At 41.4% G+C, this 23,295-nt stretch overlaps 2 protein-coding genes across 14 annotated transcripts in view; both read right to left on the minus strand.

Moving 5' to 3' along the window:
* Positions 1-23,295, minus strand: part of ABLIM1 (actin binding LIM protein 1) — a 283,881-nt gene that overhangs the window by 41,572 nt on the left and 219,014 nt on the right. For 12 of the 13 annotated variants that reach the window (XM_057506374.1, XM_057506367.1, XM_057506371.1 and 9 more), the window contains exons 7-9: positions 6,617-6,704; positions 3,415-3,473; positions 1,003-1,086 (exon numbers count right to left, since the gene is read on the minus strand). In XM_057506374.1, coding sequence (XP_057362357.1) covers positions 1,003-1,086; positions 3,415-3,473; positions 6,617-6,704 — 231 coding nt within the window. The remainder of the gene's footprint in view (positions 1-1,002; positions 1,087-3,414; positions 3,474-6,616; positions 6,705-23,295) is intronic. The other variant, XM_057506368.1, reaches the window with a different exon arrangement.
* Positions 8,110-10,193, minus strand: LOC118919097 (cytochrome c-like). The gene has a single exon (XM_036898668.2). It carries the CDS (start codon positions 9,100-9,102, stop codon positions 8,743-8,745), a length of 360 nt encoding a protein of 119 aa, XP_036754563.2. The 5' UTR covers positions 9,103-10,193; the 3' UTR covers positions 8,110-8,742.

Raw genomic sequence — 23,295 nt, forward strand, 5'->3', positions numbered from 1 at the left:
TGGGCAAAGATGGGATTGTGGAAAGTCACTTGTAATTTAACAGGCCAAGGTTTCCACTGATTCTCAGGGACCCCTAAAGAAGGTCGAGCGTGTGCAGGGCGCACAACCTCCTGCTTCACTGCTCATCTGGGGAGCTGGCTGAGTCCTCACCTTGCTGCTGTGCGGCTGCTGTGGGTCACGCTGCTCTCCCCCATAAACACCGTCAGACTTAGCCAGTATTAATCTCACCCTCTGTATTCCCAGGATTCTCTCTCTCCCTCATTGAGGTATAGTGGAAAGAACCTAAGTTACGGCCTCACAGAGACCTGGGTTCCAATCCTTGCTCTTCCACTTACCGGTGGGATAACTCAGGGAATGAATGTACACAGACTCCCCCAGCCTCTGAAGAGTAAGTACCTGGCCTTACTGGTTTCCTTTCCGCTTGGCTACTCCTGGGCCAAGCGCTGCTTTTCCTGAGCTCCCTGCTTCTGCTGTTCTCGTCATGGGGCCCACCCCTTCCGCATCTTCACATGCTCACGTTCTGTCTAGCCTCCAAAATTCAATCAAAGACTACTTCACCCCTGAGCCGTCTTCTCTTATCTGACATGCCCTGACCTGGTGATCCATGTCCTGTGAAATGCCTCCATACCATTTTATAATTATTTATCTGTCTCTTCTTCCTACTAGTATAGGCCAGGAGCAACCAGTCCAGCACTAACTGTACCTGGGTGCTTGGCAAACATTAGTTCCCTGAAGAAACCTGTGAACACAGGACCAAAAGGGTAGCTTCTTGTGTGCTTGCTTTAATGAAGACAATGCTTTAGCCACTGCTGTCAACGGAAACAGTGATCAGAGAAGCAGCCAGAATCAGAATGTGAGATACACTCCGTGGGGTGAGCAGCAGCATCTGCCTCTGCAGGAGCCATAGAAGTTATGTGGGCAAAGCAGCAGGGGGAGGAGAAGCAACGGAAGCCTGCGGCCAGGACAGTGGTTCTGAGCCCTCTGCCTGGACACAGCGCCAACCTGGAGAAATGGAGACCGTCCTGTGCGTCGAATCAGACTTTTGGGATAAAAGAAATCAGATGAAGAATGACGAATGTTTGGTGGCTGCCATGAAACAGGAAAAAAAGGACGAATGAGCAAAGAAATGTCAACTCAGAAACACTATCCAAATGAAAAAACCTTCAGGAAAACAGATCTGATGATAAACACCAAGCGGCACCACTCTAGTTTGATGTGTGTGTGTGTGTTTTGAGGACCATGTTTAAAAGCATACTAACTGGTCTTCAAGTTATGACATCTTTACCTACATTCCAACCCCATTTATTTTGGCTTATACATTCTTATATATGAAAGCAAGAAGCCCATGAAGCCACTGAGAGATGTTCTCAAGAATCTTGTTCCAAATGCTCTCAAAGTCTTAAAGATCAAGGATGTGGACTACAGTGGGGTAGACTAAAGATTTCTAAAACATTTTCATTTTGCTATGGTAACTGCACTAATGTGACACCCAGTGAAAGGCCTGGGAATCTTGGCTCAAGATTTGTGATCTGTAGACACACCCTTCAGAGAGCATAACGTTTATTGCCTTATTCAAAAACTGATTCCCCTTTGGACCCCACCAGCGTCAGCCTGCAGCCCCGTCGGAGCCCACTGGAACCTCGTCCCTTGAGGGGCATCATCCTTCTTCCTGCTGGGCTCCCCAGGGGTGAGTGCCCCAAAGGCGGGCCTGACCTCCCACGTGGACAATGTTGGCTTTAGGAAAAGAGCTTTGAAATTCTCTGGAAAGCTTTACAGAAAGGAAGAAAAAAAACCAAAAGCTCCTCTTGGCCAGAGAGAGTGGAAGTACTTCGCTAGTTGTTCTCCTAAGCTTATCCAGAGAGCTGCATCAAGATGTGACCAAAAGTGGCTGTTCGTTGTTTTAAAATCTAGTAATAGGAGCAGCAAACTCGGGCAATCCTTAAAATGACACACATTCCACGCTGTCTGCACTGGTATTCTTCTCTTCATCACCCAAAAAATTTCATCAGGGATGAAGTAAAAATGATTATTCAAAATTACTACAAGCAACTGTAGAAGTAAGTGCAAACCACCAGCTGCTTGGGTGGTTTCTGGGTTGCATGCCCAAGCTATGCTGTGAATTGTACATTCTTTTGATAAAAGTGACAATATGTACTGTCTTTAATGTTCTAGTACTTCATAAGGATGACCCACTTCCAAAGCATCCATGGTTCCTCAAAAATCTCACTTGCCCAGACTTGGGAGACTGTTCCAGCATATGCCTGCCTGGTTGATGGACTGGAGGGTTACACACATGTGCTCAAGCGGAAGCTGTATATTGACAGAGACCAAAACCATCCTGGTATTGGTGGATACATTTGTTTTCAATTTCTCTTGTCTTTACTCTGTTATCCTATGAAAAAATGTTTCTTTTTCCCTCCATCAATTTAAAGCAAGCTGCTGCTGGGGTTACATACATAGCTCCTCATGCCTGCTACGGGCAGTCTCAAAAGACTGAATAACATACTCTGCAGTCTGGCTTCCAAAATAAATTCAGGCCAGTCTTTTCACTGAGATGCCAAATATAGTTCAATTCCAGTTTTTCCACTAAATAAGCTAAACTGAGAGACAATGGACTGGGATCCATTCTGATTATTGCTCTGAAAAGCTGGGTGTGTCTGAACAGGGTACAGATTATGACAATGACCTTACACCTGTGTGCAACAATTCGCTTCTGAAACAGATGAAGCGTTGCCATCTGGAAGTATTCGGAGAATTAACTAAGACCAGGGGAAGGCTTCAGCAGTAAGAGATAAAGAGGGTTTCTGCCAGCATGTGCAATGTTCTAGGATAGGTCCCAAGATGTGTTAATGTTTCCTAAGGGTTAAGTTACAAAATAATCCAGATGTCGCTCACATGGACATGTCTGGCTCATCATTATTTCCCCCAAAGCATCAGACAAAAGTGTTGGTTTTTGGAGATGATGGCTACTTGATGAGTTTAGATTTGAGAGGTCAGCAAAATGTCCCAAGAGCTGGGCATGGATGCAGAGTTTGGGTTGGAGCAGTGCATTATGGACTAAAAACAAAAAATGCCTGGTGAGGAGGGTACCAGATGTTGGAACTCGAACTCGATGAATCATTTTTTTCACATCTGTATGCTCTGACGTCTCCCTTGAACGCTTTCCTGAGAACCTGACTAGTGAGGTGAGGCTTACTTTACCCAAAGGAGACATTTTGGGGAAAAAAAAGCCACAGTCAGTTTAAGGTAGGAGGGGACCTGCTCCTCTGGCCAAATTGCCTTTCAACTTGGTCTGCTGTAGAGAGAAAAAATCACAGAAAAGCACCTTCAACCAAACTCTGGCCCCAAGAAGTAGTGACTAGGAAATACATGGCCTGTCAAGGCGCCTAGCATCACAGCCAATGGTTTCCTTACCTGCAGCTTCTCCTCGGTCTTGGTAGATTGCTTACAGTCGGGATGCCAAACGGTTGAACCTGCAAAGACACAGCACATCACTAAGAGTTACAGGAGGTGGAAAGCAGCCACAGTCCGAGAGACAAAGCTTCTGACAAGGGCTCGTGTCCCTCCTTCCCCATCATGGGGGAGCCCCAGAGCCCTCTGGCCACCTGCATTCTGACAACTCCAAACTTTAGGTGAGTTTTCCTCACCAAGTCTGAGCTTGTTCTAGAAAGGTCATAATTCTAGACCCCAGGGACCACCAATTGGGCACAAAAGTGTTTTGATGCAAGAGATACTTAATTCTTGACTGGGTATTGCTCTTTTTTAAAGAAGCCACATTGTTGTCCTTTAAAAGTAATGTCTGTGAGCCTGCTACAAGCTGCACTGAATTTCAGAAATATAAGCCATAAGCCATGTGTCCATATAAGAAAAAAAAATGTATATGAGGGAAATAAAGTCAAGCCAGAGAGTCTACATCCAGAAGCAAAACTCACTGAATTTTTTATTGATTCAATTACAGACTCATCAACACAGATATGGGAAATCAAGCCAACTAGTAGAAAGGTTGAAATTTGTATTACAAATGCAAAAAGGTTTCTTGAACTTTCAACCTTTTAAATAATGAAAAATAAAAGTCTTCACTCTTGAACTAGTGAACTTCACTCTAGAACTAGTGAAGTTACTACTTAAGTATCATTTTCCATTCCTGGAGGAATGCCTTAATTTCTCAGTGAGGCACTCTCGTGGATCTCCCAGTGTCACAGAACAGAGACACTTACATCTGATAGAAAGCACTTATCTTGTAAAGAATTCAAGCCTGCCATATGATTTGGAATACCTAGGAATATAATAGACGTCCTTTATATGATTATGGATAAGACTTATGTAAGTCCTACATTCATATAAGGAAATGTTCAAATGTGGGGACAGGCAGAACTTGGAGCACTTAATAAGACATAAGCAAATAAAGCTACTAAGTTATAAGCAGTGAGTAAATGATAGAAATTCAGCAAGAGTCAGCATGAATATTAGACTTTCTACATTTCATCTTTGAAATCTTTATCTCTTCAAGCAGCCATCTGTGCATGTCAAAAGTCACCAAATTAAAGTAACTCTTAAGTTATTTAATACCACTGAGCTAGAATAATAATGACAAGGAAAATATATTTTATATCAGAATAATACTTTAATCCCTCTTAGCTTGCTTAACCCAGCTGACCCCCACCCTTCCCCCAAAATATCAAACAAAACCAGATAGACACACAGTCCCTTCAGCTCTAACATTTACTCTGAGGTTGGCTACAAAGCACAGGAAATCCTCTTAACGTGGGGAGCCAGGACCCACGGGGTTAGGGCTGGGCCTGCAGGCAGCACGTGCTGTAGAGGTTTAACTGAGTGGCTGTCCTTGGCCAGCATGCCAGTTTGCACAGAGTGTCACCCTGTTCTCCAGAGGTCACAGACATAAGGAGTGTGACTCAGGGAACATCAGATGCTGAGGAAAATGAAACTGTCCTTCTTCAAGGTGTGCCAAAAGGGTAGATAGATAGCACCAAAGTCCAATGCCAGAAGAGATTTACAACAATCCCTGGCATTCCGAATATAGCCCATTCTAGTGGAAAATTGTTTATTTGCAGTAAGAATGCGCTGTATTTGTTCACAGCTTGAAATCACCCTCTTTATTCAGCTTCCAGAACCATGTGAACGTGCGGTGCTGCACCCAGAATCTTTGAGTCTCAGGTCCCAGCAGACCTAGACTTAACATGCATGCCTGTGTCATTGTTTTTGAGGGCTATAATGAGACACTAAAATCTAAAACAAAGCCTGGAGACCAAATAAAGAAAAAGTCTGCTCTATGCTGATAATGAACAGTGACACCTGACAATTGCTACTGCAGATTTACAGCCTGTCCTCGGGGTAATGTGTCATATAAAGCCCACATGAGACCATGGACCTGGGTGCTTGTCACATGCCTTTATCAGGCCCTTTAAAGTGCAATGATTTTTTTTTAATTAGAATTTTTCAGAGTGATCATTCAAAAACTAAAAGGATGTTTGGGCTGTCGATGACTCATACAGATTTCTCATAAAGCATTTTTTAGAGGAGAGTATTAAACTTTTGCTTTAATACTCAAGAGTCATTTCTGTTGACTTTCCTTAGTTGCAGAGAAACAAAAGCGAGAGGGAAGCAAACCATTCATTAAAAACACACATAGTGTTAGAAGCAAAGAGAAATGAAGAAATGACCTGCATAGGCAGATGAGACCCAGTAATTACCGAACTGAATGAGCAACAGCTCTTACGGTTCTTGCTAATTTTACTGATAAGCCCTTGTCTATTTAATGACTCTTTTTCTAGCTAAAAATAGTAAAATGTTTGCACAGATGGTGCTGTTTGACTAGAAGAGAATCCTCCCCTACAGCCTCTCCAAGAAGCTTCAGAATTTTAGAGGAGATTAAAAACTCGCCATAGTTGTACACTGGGAACATTTCTCAAAATTACTTTCAATGAAAAAAACAAATCCAGTGGCCTCCTGAGAATACATGCTTCCTTGCCACCAGAGACGTCTCCATGTCTCTTCCAGGGACGTTGGGTGTGTTCTCTCTCTCTTTCAGTATGAAAGCTATGTCATCTTAATGAGTGAGATACATCCGTGATGCAATTTCTCAAATATGATATTTTCTTCTTTCTGCAAACCTAGACAAAAGCAGCCTGACAGGCCTCAAAGAAAATCCTTCTCACAGGACAGTGAAAGTATAGCCATCCAGTAAGTAGCATTTCTAGAAATGTTTTTTCTTTTTTGATCTTTTTTCTCAAGCACATTGGTGGTGGTGGGAGAGGGGTTGGGAGGAAGCCTTGCTGATGTTCACTCTTGCCTTACTTCCACAGTATCAAACATCAAGCCCTATTCATTCATTCATTCATTCATTCATTCCAGAAGCAACATGTTCCTTTGTCAACAGCCTCAGGGGCTCCCAGCCTGTCAATCAGCCTGTCAATTGCTTGGCTGATTAATATCAACTGATGAGGTAACTTCTGGCTCCATTCATTTTGGATCTGGGTAGATGATCCAAATTATCTTGCTGCTAATGAAATGTCTCCTTCTCTAAAAACAAATGAATAGAGCAAGGTTTCCTTTCCCCAAGTGGGGAGAACTTACTGGGTTCTTGAGTCTCCCTTACCTTGAAGATACATTTCCTCTCCTTCTGTGAACATCTGGTTGCATCTGCTGCATCGTGCACAGCTGGGGTGGTAATGTTTGTCACCTGCCTGCAAGAGAAAGCATAGGGAATATTTAGCTGACTTCTTGTCATTGTTCCTAGCCTCTTTCTGGACTTGGAGATTTGGAGGAAAAATAATTGTCCAGTTAACCAAACTTCCTACACCAACAGCTGACTCCATTGGAACCCAGGCCTGCCGTGATGGGGCTCCCTTGCCTCTCAGAGCTCCTGGCTTCCATGTCTCTCGTGGCCTGGGCTCCCCTGGAGGGCTCCCGGTTGCACACCACGTGCCCAGGATGAGTCCACTCCATCTCCCAGAAAACCTCCCCTCAAAAGCATTTACATCCAAATTGATGTTGGAGACTAAGGCTGTTTGATACTAAAGCAATAAAAAGAAAGGCTCCTCATACTTAGCAGGTTTCTGCTTTCTTAGCAAAACTGACTAAAATAATAAAATCTACCCAGCTCACGTGAAGATGAGCAAACCATAGTAAAAGGCATCACCCACTGCTTTTATCTCAGAGGAGCCCCAACATTCTTCTGTGTTGCTTATAATAATCTTTTGCCAAAGTCTTATATTAAGTGTTTTCTGAAGAAGGCATTTAACTGAGGTGGCTCTGTATTATTTATGGGCATTTCATATTCCTAAGTGTGACAGATGCCATCACATCAGGTGATGACTTCCCCAAAGCAAAATGTCACTGGACACAGGGACAACTCTCTAGACAGGTGCCAAGTCACATTAGCATCATGCTCCAAATGCATGCTTGATAAAATCCTTTCATTCAGAGCTTAGCAAAAAATCACCACCACCTAAAAATGATCAGATGTTCTCTGTGATTAAATCATTTTATCCATCAACTGTGAATACATTTCTTTTGCACTAGCCATGTGCAAGGCAGTACAGAGAGTCTAGAATTAGAAGTGGTTGTGCTCTGTGCCTGCATGAAAACTCAACAGGAAATCAGAGGTCAGGTGGTTATGTCTTTCTCACACCCTCTTGTGGAAACTACAGAAAGCACTTAGCAACTGGAGTGTGAGATGATGGTCGGCTACTCAAGGTCATCAAGTAGAAAAAAATTGAAATCATTTGAAAGGAGACCCAGGAATGAAATCTTTTCAGTGGTGCCTGTCAGAAAATTCCAGAAGTGGTGCTCTTATTCTTGTCCCCACAGTTTTTTTTTCTGTGATTTTGTTTTTAATTACCTTAAGACTTATGATCACATAATTTACAGGTTTGTGCTATATCTCCGCTAATCCTATTGATTTAGCAAAAGCACCATTACCAATCATACTTGTACAGTAATTCTACAGTTGTTTTTAATAGCTGTTTAAAAGATAATCCTGAAATTATAATGTATTTTGACTTTAATAAAGAGTTCACAAGCAAAGTTTGCTGCTATATCCTGTCACACTCAATTTTAAAAACATATAACCTGGTTAAGACTATAAAATGTGAGAAGTGTTAAATATTCTTTATTTAGTATCATACATAAACCACACTAAAATGCCTTTCATTAAGTAAAAGGCAACATTTTAGATACAGCTTATTTTAATTAAATTGGCATAGTCAAGACCAAAAGATAGTGGACATTGTCAACTTATCTTCAGCCCTTGCCTTTAATAGGCTAATGAACACAACTTGAAACACAAGTGAGTCTTGCTGTTCTTTGAGACAATGAGGGTATTTCTTCAGTATTTAAATATATTGATACAACCAGTTATATAAATCTAAATATAAAACCAACCTCTTACAGGTTTTGAGATGGTATTCACTGTCCCTGTGAAAGTTGAACATTACTAATAAAATCCAATCATATCTTTGGAAGGGGAAAACGGTGACCACACTTGCTGAACTAGAATTACTATCAAGGTTCAAAAATCTGATCATATTCATCTAACCACAAGCCAATCTTATTTAAGTCAGGACTGTCCAAAAAGAAACATTCTACCAGCCATTCATGATCTGAACTCTGGTGTATGGTGTATGAGACCAATTTAAATATATGGTGCAAATAAAAAAGGTCATGAGACATTTCAGTTTTTTAATAAATAAGGCAGTGGCCTTATTTATTATTTATTATTTATTACTCCTTAGTAGCTTTTTTGAGATAAGCTATCAAGTCGGCCCTTTCTGATGACCTCTTAATGCCAGAGAAGATCATTTTTGTTCCAGGGATGTACTTCTTGGGATTCTCCAAATACTCCATCAGTGTCTCATCTCCCCAGGTGATGCCTTTGTTCTTGTTGGCATCTGTGTAACAAAATCCAGGGGCCTGACCTGTCTTTCGCCCAAACAGACCATGGAGGTTTGGCCCAGTCTTGTGCTTGCCTCCCTTTTCCACAGTATGGCAGTGGGCACATTTCTGAACAAAAATCTTCTTGCCCTTCTCAACGTCACCCATTTTTAAACCGCTCTTTCTTCGTGCTCCTATGAAGGTTCCCATTCGCAAGCCAGACGTCCCACTCTCTAAGTCCAAGGACACACCGGCCTGCACCTATGTACCGGTGTTAGTGCACCGACATTTTTTTATTTGTTATTTTTTCTCAGGGGGGTGAGGAGGACATAGGAAATGTCAATGCAAAGTAATTTCTTCCCTTAGGTCATCCGGGGTCAAATGTGAGTGAAAGGAGGGAAGAGAAGATACTTCTATGCCATTTTGGCTCAGCTGGGATGTCTATGCTAGGAGGTCCCATTCAGTTAGGACAATCTGGATTCTCAAGGAAAATATAAGGGAAAGAATTAAAGCCCCTTTATAGGAATCTTGCATCATCTACAGTGGAAAGCATACTCCTCAGTATACTAGGAACAGAAAGAAATTTCTTCAAGTTGAGAAAGTGTATGTAATGGTTCAACATTAGAGCAATCTCATTAGACATGGGAACAAGACAAGGATGTACTCTGTCACCAGTGTTTCTCTAGCCAATGCAATAAGTCAAGAAGAAATAAGTATGAAGGTCACTAACAAGAGTTCAGTCAAGTGCCTAGATTAAGAAATTAACATATAAAAGTCAAAAGATGATTTCCTACTTATCAATATAAATTAGGTCAGTGTAATGGGAAAACAGGATGCCATCTGTAATAGGGACAAATCCTTCAGTGCACGATTTATGTAAAGAAAACTACAGAACTTAACCGATGGACATAAAAGACTTAGAGACATATAATATTTCTGGGTAAGAAAACTAAATATTGTAAAGATGCCAATTTAACTAAAATGAACTTATTAATTCAATTCATTCCCAATCAAATAGTCACAAGGGTTTCTTCTGTAGACCTTGACAAGCTGACTCCTCACTGAATGGAAGAAAAAAATGCAGACAAATACTAAGATATATTTTGAAAAAGGAAGCAGCATCAAAGGGGGATTTTTCTCTTCTTGTTCTAGGAAGTTATTCTAAGGTTAAAACAACTAAACGCTTTAATACTGGTGCAGAAATAAAAAAATAAATGAGTGGAACAGATAACACAAGGAACCAGTTGCACAGCCATGCACACAAGAGAATTTAGTCTATGATAAAGCTATTGTTTCAAATGAGTTAAAAAGTGGATTATTCCAATAATGATGAGAACATGGATTTTCCACTAAGAGAAAGGTAAATCCAAATTCCTAAGTCAAACTACACAAAAATGAATTCTAGGACTTACAAAGCCAAATGTTGAAACAAAATTATAGAAATATTAGAAGGATACATAGGAGACAATTTTAATAAATTTGGGGTAGGAAGGCTTTCCAAAGGCAAAATCTAGAAACAATAAAGACAAATACTGACTGCATAAAAAAATGAAAGTCTCTACACATGAAACAAAGTATACAGAGAAACAGAAAGTACGTATTTGCCACACATTTCAAACAAAAGATTATTATCCAGAATATATAAAAAAGTGTCTATAATGAAAAATAAATGGCAATTAGGCAAAGGGCAATTTCCAGAGGAAATGTGGATGACCCAAATTAGCTCAATCCCACCAGGAAAAAGGGAGACACAATTTAGAAAAAATATATTTTCTTCATCAACTTGGCAAAGATAAAAAGAAGACTGATGTGAGGAAAACAGCCATTCTTATACACACTGTTAGTGAGCAAAATTCTTTTGGAAGGCAACTTTGGCAATATATATTAAAATTTTAATATGCATATACTCTCTGACGCACACAATTTTACCTCCAGGAAGCTATCCTACAGAAATTCTCACACATGTGCCCAGAAGTATATGTATTAAGAATACCCAATATTATTTATAACAGCAAAGAATAAACAGAAAACAACCTAAATAAGAAAGTAGTTAAATAAGTCATTGAATCATATGTAGCTATTCAAAGAATGAAGTAAATATATGGACTTACATGGAAAGAGTTCAAACTGATAATACTAAGAGGTAAAATTAGTTGGAAAAACAATGCTTACAATATAGTCAAATAATGTACTAGACAAAAGGGTGGAAACACTGGGATAAGTCTGAGAGGATTCAAATCTAGTTTCAGCCCTATGTGGTCTTATGAAGGTAGCAATCACTGTAACCTTCAGCTTCCTTATCTATGAAATGGGTATACATGGATAAATGATGAGAGGGCTATGAGGAACCTAGCACATTGCCCCACACCCCCTCATGGGTCCCATAGTCAGGCTCTGTTCCTATTCTTTATGTCAGAGAACACACATGTCTCTGTACATCGATAGTCTATGTGTGCCCTGATGGAGAGAAGATGAGGAGAGTGCAGACCAGTTTGCTGGGGTTACCACTGGGGAGAGAGGCAGGAATGGGGAATAGAACCTAACACTTTCCTTTGTATGCTTCTGTGTCATTTTGATCTTTTACAATAAGAACATATTTTTGTGTTACTGTATAATAAGAAAATAAAGACCTAGAGGACAAATAGTCCATCTGTTGTGTAGTCATGACACCTGGGCTTGAGTTTTCACCTGGGCTTGTTCTAGGAATGAGATCTTGGGCAAATCACAAACTCTTGGAACCTCTACTGAGAAGTAGAGATGATGATATTGATGATGAGAAGAATAATAAAAGTGAACATTTTTATTGTGATTATTCTGTGTAACTTTTACATTCTTCATAAATGCTTCATCACTTGTCTCATAGTAACCTAATTAGGTAGGACTGTTACTATTCCCTGCCTTGCAGGTGGGCAAGCTGAAGCTTGGAGAGGCGTAGTCGCTCATCCATGGTCACACAACTAGGACGGGGAGGCCAGGCCGTCTGGTTCTGGAGTCCATGTTCCTACCTAGAACCATAACTAACGGTCACATGGTACCCCACTGCTACCACTTGTGCCCAGACGTGCATTAGGGTGAATGATCAGCTGATATTTTGAAAATATTTTGAAAACAGTGTGACGTACTACATGCAACAACGATAATAGGAATAACACCCCAATAATCCTCTGCACAGAGACTGTCACAGGGCCATTCACTAAAAGGCTCCTTAGTGTGGCTTGGGGTGCTGATGCAAGGCTGTCTGGATGCTCTTCCCAGGCACAGAGTCACAGGGAGGGGCTGGGTTGTATGGACTGTCACTCAAGATGCACCGAAGGCACGTCAGGGCCCAAGGTGGCAGGGCTTTGCTCTCTAAGCCATTTTAGCAAAAAGGCTGCTAGGAAACACCACCACCAGAACACCAGGGACATCTGCCTTGACCCAGGTGCTTAATTCAGCCCACGACGCTGAACATGCTAACACATTCAGTGAGACAGACTCAAAGGGCAGTTCCACAGCCACTGAGTCTTTCTGCTTTAGCAGCAGCACAGGACTGGGGGGCCATGTTGGGTCAGGTGCTCAAGGATAAGGAGCCCCTCTTTTGCATGTGTGAGCTGCCTCCTCTCTGTTTCATTTCTTCTTACACCGGCACCCAGGCGATTCACAGACAACCCTGTGCACAGGGCCAGGAAAAGCACCAGAGCTGAACAGACCTGTAGTCACATGCAAACTAATGGAAAAAAATGGATGCAGCTGCATCAACATCATTTAAATTGGAGTCATTCTCAGAAGAAGGGAAAGTAGTCCGATCATGAGCAAAATGAAAGACCAAATAGTGCCCATATAGGAATGGATATTATGCACACTTTTTGTTGTGGAGAACGGGGTATTGATTACAAACATTTAAAGCGTAGTGTGGACTTTGTTGAGAGAGGGAACTTCATAAGCAACAGGTACCGGGCCTCAAGCCCATGCCTCTCACTGGAGCTTGCCCATGCCATGCCAGAGAGCCCGATGCACGGCTGGGCTTGTCCTCACCGCTCCCCGCCCATCTTTGAATCCCGCCATTTAAAAAAATTAGAACCTTATTTTCTTCATTTTCACATATTCAAAATGCACGTTAAAAGCCTACACCTTGGCTGGCATTAACCTCTATGGACAATAAGTAATTTGCTCATTTAGCTGAGTTGTATAAAGCACCTACTCACATGCAAAGTGTTGAAAATTGCTTGTCTTTAATAGTGCTGATTAAGTCAGGCTTCTGCGGTTATTATTACTATTTGGTTAATCTCTAAATTGAAGTGTGAGTTTTAGCATACAGGTTTGAATACCATCTGGGGAAATACATCTACTGTGAGGCAGGATTTAGTGTAAGGAAGGCCCCTAAATTATGATGAAACCCATTGTCTAAAAGAGCAGAAAGGAGTTCTGGACTCCTGGTGGATGCAGGGGGTCCTGGGAACGGGCTGTAACATTTGGAATCAGGAGATACTATTTCTTAGTTTGTAATCCAGGAGACCTCAATTATGTCACTGCTTACCCTCTCCCAGCCCCAGGCCTCTCATCTGTAAAAAGGGAAGGGTTGGACGGGACAATTTCAAGTCTCATTCAGCTGTAAAACTCTCTGATTCTGTGTGAAATGCCGTATCTCTACAAGTTCACAAAGCAGTAACAGAAAAGCACATCGGGTAGAGAAAGGAAATTCTTACCGGCAGGAAGTGAAGTTTAACCACTATTCTATAGTATCTGACACCCAGGAAGAATTCTGCTGCCCCGACTAAGCCCTGTGCCAATTGTAACAGGCCACCGGCAGCTGGAAAAGAGAACTGTAATTATCAAGCCCATCCTTGGACAGACAATCTGCTTGGCTCCTGGATGGCTAACTGTCCTAGGATTTCAGCTTCTCGTTATCCCCTTTCTCTTGGAGTGCTCCACTCCTGATATGAGCGCAGGAGATGTTGACCTTGAGGTCAACCTTCAGCCATTTATAACTGATGCCCTACCTCCTTCCAAACAGGACGTTTGGATTCTTAGCAGACAAGGCCATGATCTAAAAACTTTAGAGGATAAGAAAAATCAAAAGACTTTAAACTCCAGCAAACATGTTTGTTGTGTCCGAGCTTCTTAGGAGATGAGGACAAGAGGCGTAACAGGCTGCAAAAGTTTTGCTATGTGGTAAAAGATGGTCATATAACAATTGTCAGCAGAGAGACAAGGTTTCCTGATTCTAAACTAACAGCAGTCATTGTAGGCTAAACTTCCACAGGGTCTTGCTCTGTGACAGGTATCGTACCAAGGACTTTAAATGCCTGGTCTTATAACAGTCCTGTGAGGTACATGCAATTTTGCAATCTCATACTGTACACAAAGAAACTAAAGCTCAAAGTGAACAATTTAACCAAGGCCCCCACTGCTTCCAAAAAGTAGAGCTGGGCTTTGAGTCCAGGCTTACCCTGCTAACCTCTCTAAAGCAACAAAGGAATTCTCATAGAGGGACCTTGGCTCTAAAACTGAAAATCATCTTCCATGCTAATTTTGCTGATGGCTGGAAATGTTCAAGTAATTGTTTCTTATACAGACACATGAGAAAAACCAAGGGTGTAGCACTGACAGATAACTGAATGAAGTCATTTCCATAGAGGAAGTTAAACTCTCAAGGTCTAGGTTTATGGTTTTTTCAGATCTAACTTGATTCAGAGACAGTGCTTAGAATGCCCAGAGGAATAAACAAATTACTTTCCTATCCCTAAGACTCTTGCAAACTTAGCTGTGGTTGATGGTGACTTCAGATCAAGGAGATGAAAACATTTAGAGGTTAGTGTGTTTGCCTAGATCAGGAGTTTTCTAACTTTACTGCACATAAGCAACACCCAAGAGCCTTTAAAAATCGTTCAGTGGCCCTAGGGTGAGGCCCAGAAATCAGCTTTTAAAATTTTGTAAGTCTGTAGATCATCGGGAAACACCAGTCTGGGTGGCACCAAAACCCCAAATCTGATGGTAGATGAGGAAGCCGAAGGGAGTAACAAGGATATGCTGTTTACGTGGCAGGTGCGTGGGTGGGGAGGCAGAGGCAGAATCACGCCAGTCCCCTGTTTTGTTCCTGCGGAAAGGCGGTGCGGTGGCTGACTCAGCCTTCTTTGCACTCACTGCTTTTGCCCTTGAAATGGGAGAGGTTTCCAATGCATCTGGACTGGCCTGCTCTCCAAGTTAGAAGACTCATCTGTTCAGGAGGTTTTCTCCTGATGTAGCAGCCAGAACAGGCAGGATGGCGAGGGTGTGCCTTGGCTCACAATCTGTATCCTGAAAAAAGGTGAATAAGTCATTCTGCCCAGGAAGCCTCGCTAACCCCCAGAGGGCTCTACACCAGTCTGTGCGGAACCATCCCTCACGGATGAGAGCATCTTGCAGCCCACTGCCTTACCAACTGCAACTCAGTGGCTTACTTTTCTCAGTGAAGATGCACAAATAGCACAGAGAGAAACACACCATTGCTTTTCCGTGCTCTGGGTCCCTTTGACCAGCTGCTCAAAATGTAAAAGACAGAACCTACTCCCTTCTTTTATGGGGAAGTGGGGTAAAGAATGAAAAGTGTGGCAACATCCAGTGCAAATGCATATTGGCTTTGCACAAATGATTACTGCTTTCTCATCTCTTTCCAAGGAATTAAGGGCAAAAACTTTAAAGTGGTCTTTACAGTTTAATAGTGTTATGTAAATGTTATTAGTAAATGTGTGCATTCCTAAAGGGCCTAATCAGTCTCTTTAAATTGATCTCTAGATTCAGTGCAATCTCTACCAAAATCCCAGGTGGACTGTTTGTAAAAGTTAATATGCTGATCCTAAAATTTGTACAGTGATGCAAAGGACCTAGGAGAGTCAAATTTGTTTAAAAGAATAGGATAGAGTTGGAGTTGGAGGATTTAAACTACCAGATTTCAAAGCTTACTATAAAATTATAAGTAATCAAGATAGCATGGGATTGGCACTGGGACAGACATACAGATCAGTGTAACAGAAAAGAGAATTCCAAAATAAACCCACACCTTTATGATCAACTGATCTTCAATAAAGCACCAAGGCATTGGATGGGAAGGGACAGTCTTTCCAACAAATGATGATGGGACATTGAATCAAACCTCCACTTCACGCCACAGACAAAAATTATCCTAAAATGCATCACAGACCTAAATGTAAAAGCTAAAACTAAAACACATCTAGACAAGTACATTGGTCAAAATCTTTGTAATCTTGGTTTAGACAAAGATTTCTTAGTACACAAAAGCATGATTCATAAAAGAAAAAGATTGATAAATTGGATGTCATCAAGATTAAAACCTTTTTCTCTCCAAAAGACATTAAGACCACAGACTATAATAAATTTCTGCAAAACATTTCTAAAAGAAGGACTAGTATCTAGAATATATAAAGAACTATTATAATTCAATAAGAGACCGAGTGACTCAATTTAAAAATGGGCAGAAGATTGAAATAGACCTTCACCAGAGAAAATATATGAATGCCAAATAAGCACATGGAAATATTTTAAACATCATTAGTCATTAGGGAAGTAAAATTACACTACAATGAAATACCACTACATACCAACTATGACAGCTATAATTAAAAAGTCTTAACTATAACAAGTGTAGAAGAGGATGTGGAGAAAGTGGAACCCTCCCCCACTGCTGGTGAGAATGCAAAATGGTACAGCTACTTTGGAAGACTGGCAGTTTCTCAAAAAGTTGAACATAAAGGTACCATGTGACCCAGCACTTCCACTCTTAGGTTTAGAAATGATAACATGTTCACATAAAGGATTCTTTGTAAAAGTTCATAGCAATGTTATTCATAATAGCCCCAAACTGGGAACAATCCAACGACTCTGGTGAACAGTTGAACAAAAGGGAGAATATTCAAATAATGGAATATTGCAAAACTATTGCTTTTTATTAAACAGAACAGACTATGGAGACATGCAACAACAGAACTTCAACAATATTATATTAAGTGGAAGAAACTAGACACAAAAGACTATTTGCTGTGTGGTTCCACTTATATGAAGTTTCTAGAAAAGGCAAAACTAAAGAGTTATAATAGATTAGTGGTTGCTGAAAATGGAGATGAGAATAGGATTGGGAGTAGGACTGATTGCAAACGATCAGTCCAGATGGGATGATAGTTCTATAACTGCGTTGGGGTGATGGCTGCGTCCTGTATACAAGTAAGAAAAATAATCAAACTATATACTTACAATGACTGAATATTATAGTTTGTAAACTATCCCTCAATAAAGAGACATGACAATTAATTAAAAAAGAAAGAACAGAGACAGTAGCTGGAGAAAAGTCCTAACCAAGAAGACAGGAGGAACATTTTTACTATTCACTATCTACAATGACACATCAGGGTGCACATGCATTCAATTGTTTTGGGGGGTCCAGATTCTTTGGGGAAGCTGTTGAAAAGCATGGATTCTTTTTCCAGAACAAAATAGATCTGCATATATTTAACCTAGATATACACATGTAATATTGCACTGTTAGCAAAGATCTGAAGATCTAAAAAAAAAAAAGGTTTGCTAATATAATCATTTCTCTGTTTTCACAAGAATTGCTCTTCTCTGATATTACTTACAAGAATCACTATTCCAAGAAAAGAAACTGGTCTGCAGAGAGATTAAGTCCCTTGCCCGGGACCAATTCCGACTGTGCTCAGAACTGCTGAGGCTTATAGCCTTCCAGCCCCTCAGGAGGTCAGTTCCAAGGGAGGCCCCCTTGAGGTCTGCTCCAGCAGAGCAGATCTCCTATGACTTCACAGGCCCATCTCTAAACTTCTTCTTTTTCTCTTTTAAATACAAATAAAAGTTTATGGCTCAAAATTAAGACCTACATTTTTTACAACCTGCAAAGGCTTAAAGAAAGACTAGATAATTCTTTAAATCCTTAACAAAAATTTTACGTTCACTCTCTCTTGCCCCCAGCTATTAAAATGGTGTCTGACCAAATGTTAAAGACCACTATAAATACCACCAAGTCCTTTAAAGACAACTATCCCAGATGTTACTTCTTGACACAGGCGGTCTTTGTGAAATGAGACGTGTGACCCTAAATCCTCGTAAGGCAGCCTGACAGCTCCCGACTGCCTGTCATTTTCAGATGTAACAGCAATGTTGTGTCTCCCGGGTACCAAATGTGCTTCCTTAAAACCAGGAACTGATTCAATAGCATGGATAACATCATCTCATTATTCTCTTCTGGTGCAATATTAAGGAATACAGCACCACTCAGAGGGTAAGCAGGGCCCACAGATTAGGTGTCGAACCTCCTTAGCCAAATCTGGCCCTCCAGCCAGGCATCCTGTTTGTGGTTGGTTTGCTGTTACACGGTTTGGCTTTTTTTTTTTTTCCTCCTTGGTCATCAAAAATGTTACAAACTTTATCAGATCGTTCTCTCTTATAAGGTAGGTAGGAAGTCTGAATACTCTTTACTCCCCTTTTTTGGAGGAGGAAAGAGGTATGTCTTTATTTTTTTCTTTAAGGAAACGTCTCTATTGAAGTATAACATACACCGAGAAAAATGCACACATCATAACTGAGCACTTGCGTGAGTTTCCCTAAAGGCACCACAGCTTATAACTAGTCCCAAATCAAGTTGGAGAACATTGTTTGCACCCAGAACACCCTCTTGCCCTCTTCCCATTACTATGACATCTCAAGACTATGCTGACTTCCAACTCCATATGCTAGTTTCACCTGGTTTCGGAAGCAAACACATTTAGCTTCCGTTACTCAACATCGTGACAATCACCCACAATGCTGAGGGCACTTGTTCCTCCCTACATCTCATTCTTACGTAGTATTCATTCATGTAAATATGCAACATTTTATTTATCCATTCTACTCTTGATGGACATTTGGGTAGTTTTGAAAATCCCTGCTCAAGTCTTTTGGTGAATTACATACACATTTCTTTTGTTGGTAATGGAACAGATAAGACTAGATGGTATATGGCAAGGTCACTGGGTATGTTTATGTTTAGCTTCAGTAGCTGCTGCCAAACAGTTGTCCAAAGGGGTGTTTGCCTTTTATTCTGATTTTAATCTGAAAGGAATTTGAAGGAATTAACTAAAGAAGAATCAAATTAAGAGTGCTTTGCCAAATGGATTCCCAAAGTGTTTTTCTAACCGCTGTGAAGTGAATGATCTATTTTAAATGAAATGGTCTCTAAGTAAACTCTCTGTAGCTTAATCCCATCAGGTATCCATTATTCCAGGACCGCCAGCATGCCACTAAATAACTCTCAATCCTTTCGTGCTTGCCCTTCCATTGGTAGTATCCTTTAAATGGATGGACAGACATGGATGGAATGCAAATAACCTTTAAATTTAATTCCTGAATTGACTCAAATCAACAGGCAATGGCTGGCTTGCCCGGATCTCTTTGCGGCAGTCTTTGCCATAAGGCCTCAAAAGTGGCTTCTTCTAGTTAGGGCCAAGGCCTGCTGGAAACAGTTAAAAAAGAATTGGGTTTTGAAGGTTGAGGGCTTCACTGGCTACTTAAAGATCTAACTTTTCCTCTCATGATTGAGCTTCAACATTTCTTATCCATTATTTTCACTGTTCATAATAACCTTTGTTATTAATTCTTGGGTGGCCTGTTCAGAAAGACTGTTTGCATTTAATCCACACAATGCTTTGTGGAGTACTCTATTTTTTTAAGCCTATTTATGGGCTAAGGAAAGCCTTCAAAGCTACAGTTAGTGCTCAAAATCTAGGGTTTTTGATTAAGTCCATTTTCCCTTTCCCCCTCATCCTGCTGTATGTCAAGGGTGAGAGAGACTGAAAATTACTTTGGTAGCTGGACTGCTTAAAAATAATATGAGTTCTTCACTCCTCATTCCAACTTCTTTCATAAATTATCATGAAGGAAAACAGAAGCTAACCACTCACCCACACCTAAGATCCACGGGATCTCGTAAGGCTATCTATCCCTCACACTCTAGCAAACTCACTTGAGGGGATGATAATTGGAAATGGTTGACAAGAAAAGGATCCCGGTTCCTGGAGTCTCCTCGGCAGGGGGTCAATGGGACCATTTAAGAATATGTTATTAGGCTGCCCCAGTTTCTGTATGTGCAATGTCAGGAATGATACAAAGGTGGATGCTTGAGAAATCTGTTAGGTTGAACCATATACTGAACATCCAGAATGATTGGACATACCAGGACTCACCTGTGTGTTTCCCCCAATCCTATGTACTTTCTGAAAGGACTTGCATGTTCTAAAATGTGAAAGGGTATTAAAGTGATGGTTCTGCCTAGCTTGCAAGATAGCTGTGTAGGTAAAAGAAATGTTAATTACATATAAATTCACTTTGAGTCATTGGACATAGAGAAAGGATGATCTAGCTTGAAAAACACCAGATGACGTTAGCCATTTTCTTTCCACTTACACTTGAAGGGCATTTTTTAAAGGGGTCTCTTCCAGAAGTCGGACCTGCTACTATGAACATTCAGGAGGGTATCAAGTCTGCTGCAGCTCTGCACGTGGTAAGAACGATTAGCATAACTCCAGGGAAGGAACCAAGAGAAATTCATCACGGTTCTTAATAGGACTTGCTTTCCAAACTCAGACACCACCCTACAGGCAAGGTCAAAGGTTTTACATCCTTTCCTTTCTTAACACAAGAAGATAAATATTTGCCTTCAAGTTCCTCTTGAAACCTAATCCCAATTGGATAATTTGTGTCTCTTGTGCAAGGGCAAACACTTAAAGTTTCTTTTTACTCATGATCTCATTCCTGGTCTTTCCAAAGCCAGAGCATGTTGGATCAGGAATGTACCATGACAGTAACCCAAAGGGTCTCTTCCACGCCAGCCGCTCCAAGGGAATCAACGATCAATACATGTGTCCTGGTGGCTCAATGGCACAATTAAATGCCTGTGGTGGGGGCAGAGAAGCTGGGAAGGAGTACAGTGATATCAGAACACCGGACAGGTCCCCTTTATTTCCTATCTTAGGTATGATTCTGCAATTTTTAGGAAACATGGGAAAGACATGAGTTTTTAATTAAAAAGATTTAAATTTGTTATATAGTGTACAGCAAATGTGTTATCCCAATTCAGTAAGATTTAGTTTGTTAACTGCTTTTCTTTGCGAAGTAGCTATCTCTAAAGTGCATTCCTTTCTGTGATTTCTATCCTTCTCCAGGAATTACAAACATTTCCCCACCCCACCCCACTCTTTCTCCTTGCTTGGAACTGCTATTCTAAAATAACTCTTGCAGGACTTCATGGGGCTGGGTGAGACACACAGCTTTGTCCTAGCTTCGGATCTTCGGCAATCTCTTTAAAGATATTTCCACTAAGACCACTGCTCTGAGTTATCAACTCTTTTCCTTGCTTTTTTGATGCTTCAGCTCTGGGCTGCTTATAACACACTATCAGACTAAAAATATTTTTTCTTCCCCAGGGTTAGAGGAGCCTTCGGCGTGGGAACCAATAGTGGAGCAGGCAGAAAAACACAGCTTGCTTTTAAAAACATCCTTGTCTGATTTCCTTTCCCATTGTGGCTGGACTTCACCCCCTTTAACAAACAGACACACCTTGCAGCCCAGAATCTACAGAGCCCCAACTCTCTCGTTTTGCTGGGAGCAGTGGGGAGGGGTGCTTCTGGCCGTCCCTGAGTATCTGTTTTAATTGTCAGTAGGAAGGAAAACCAGAATGAAAAGTAAACTCTAAGAAGGAAGGCCGATATCTGAAAGAATTCAGGACCCCCCAGGTTTGGCAATGTCCCAAATCAGAGCCCGCTGAAGGCAAGGCTCATGCCTTTGGATGGGAGCCAGAGCATTTCTGTATCCTGCAGAGAAACAGACACCCAGATTCACATTCCACGCTCTGTGCACTGGGCGGGTGGGTGCTTGCCCTGCCCCAGTCTTCTGGATCCTTCTGGAAGGGCTGGCCTCGGGGGATGGAGCCAGGATAAGAGAGGAGTGGTGGCAGGGCCCTGCCAGCTGCACCTGCCGTTCCTCCACCAGTCAGCCAGGTGATGGCGGACCTGTTAGAGGGGAACCAGGGACCCCGCCGTGGTTGCGCGCTGGGACCCAGATGACAGCCTGAGCCCTTTATCTGCCAGTGATTTTGTGAACTCCGGGCTCCATTTTGTGCTGTCATCTCACTCCATAATCTTCGACATGCTAGACTGTGAACCAGAGCTGGTGTCAAGCCTGCGTTTGCTTTAGGGCAGCAGGCCAGCCCGATTTCTGAGGTAAAGGCATCCAAATGCTCCTTAGTGAACTGAACTTACAAGTCAAAGCGAGCCAGCTTCTCTGGGGACAGACCAATGGGAGAGGCCCAGCTGCCCAGGCGAGGACACGCCGCTGGTACCTCTGGCCAGTCCTCAACCCCTAGGGCTCATCAGCCTGGACTCTTTACTGAGGCCCTGTACTGAGCGAAGGACATTTTCAACACGGGTGAATTTTTATTAACTACCCTGTGGACCACAATACTCTCTGGATAAGAAGTCTCTAATACCATCCCATTGCTTACCGACAGAAGCTGAATTTCCTAACCCTGGCATTCACCATCCTCCAGTCTGGTCTCAAACTACCCATCAACCTTTAACAAATTAGAGGGGCCCCTCGAGAGGGGTGCAGTAAGTCAGGACAGGCTTGGACATTAGCACCTTTAAAAATCTCCCCAAGGGATTCCTAGGGGCAGCCTAGGCTGAGAATGAGCCTTCTTTATCTCCCCAGACAGGCATTCCTTTCCATTTGCACTTAATTCTTGTCCCAAATATACACTTTTATCCATTGATATAAAGTAGACACCATTCATCTAATGCATAATTACATTATAACTGCTGGTTACTTAGGCTTCCATTTCTCAGAACCAAGAGCAATTGCCTTATTCATTTTTGTGTTTCTAGAGTCCAACTGTTGCTAAGCACATGTAGGGTTTAGGGTTTTTTTTTTTTTTTGGTAAAAATTATCTATTTTATTTAATGAAATACCAATGCTCTAAGCTTGGTTCAAATGCTGCCTTTTCTAGGGACCTTTTCTTGCCAATCTAACCAGGTCCCTTCCTTCCTCTGCACTCTTACAGCATTTATTAATTCCATGCATATAGCCTTGAGCTTGTAGATATTTCTGTGTTTTATGACTTCTGCCAATTTTTAAGTTCCATGAAGGCAGGGACTGTCTTTTATAATTGTGTATTATCACTATAATTATGTTAGCACATTATAAGCATGAAATGCGCAATTATTATTACTTAAAGGATGAATTATACATCAAAGTAGTAGACCAAAACTATGTTATATAAGTACAATGCTGAGAAAAATCATGTTGCAGAGCAATGGCAGAATACATTTTTGAGAGCAAGCGATACTGGTGAATCCCCAGTAGGAGTTTATTCTAAGCTGTTTTCCTTTT

Source organism: Manis pentadactyla, chromosome 8, assembly GCF_030020395.1.
Source record: "Manis pentadactyla isolate mManPen7 chromosome 8, mManPen7.hap1, whole genome shotgun sequence".
Taxonomy (NCBI): Eukaryota; Metazoa; Chordata; class Mammalia; order Pholidota; family Manidae; genus Manis; species Manis pentadactyla.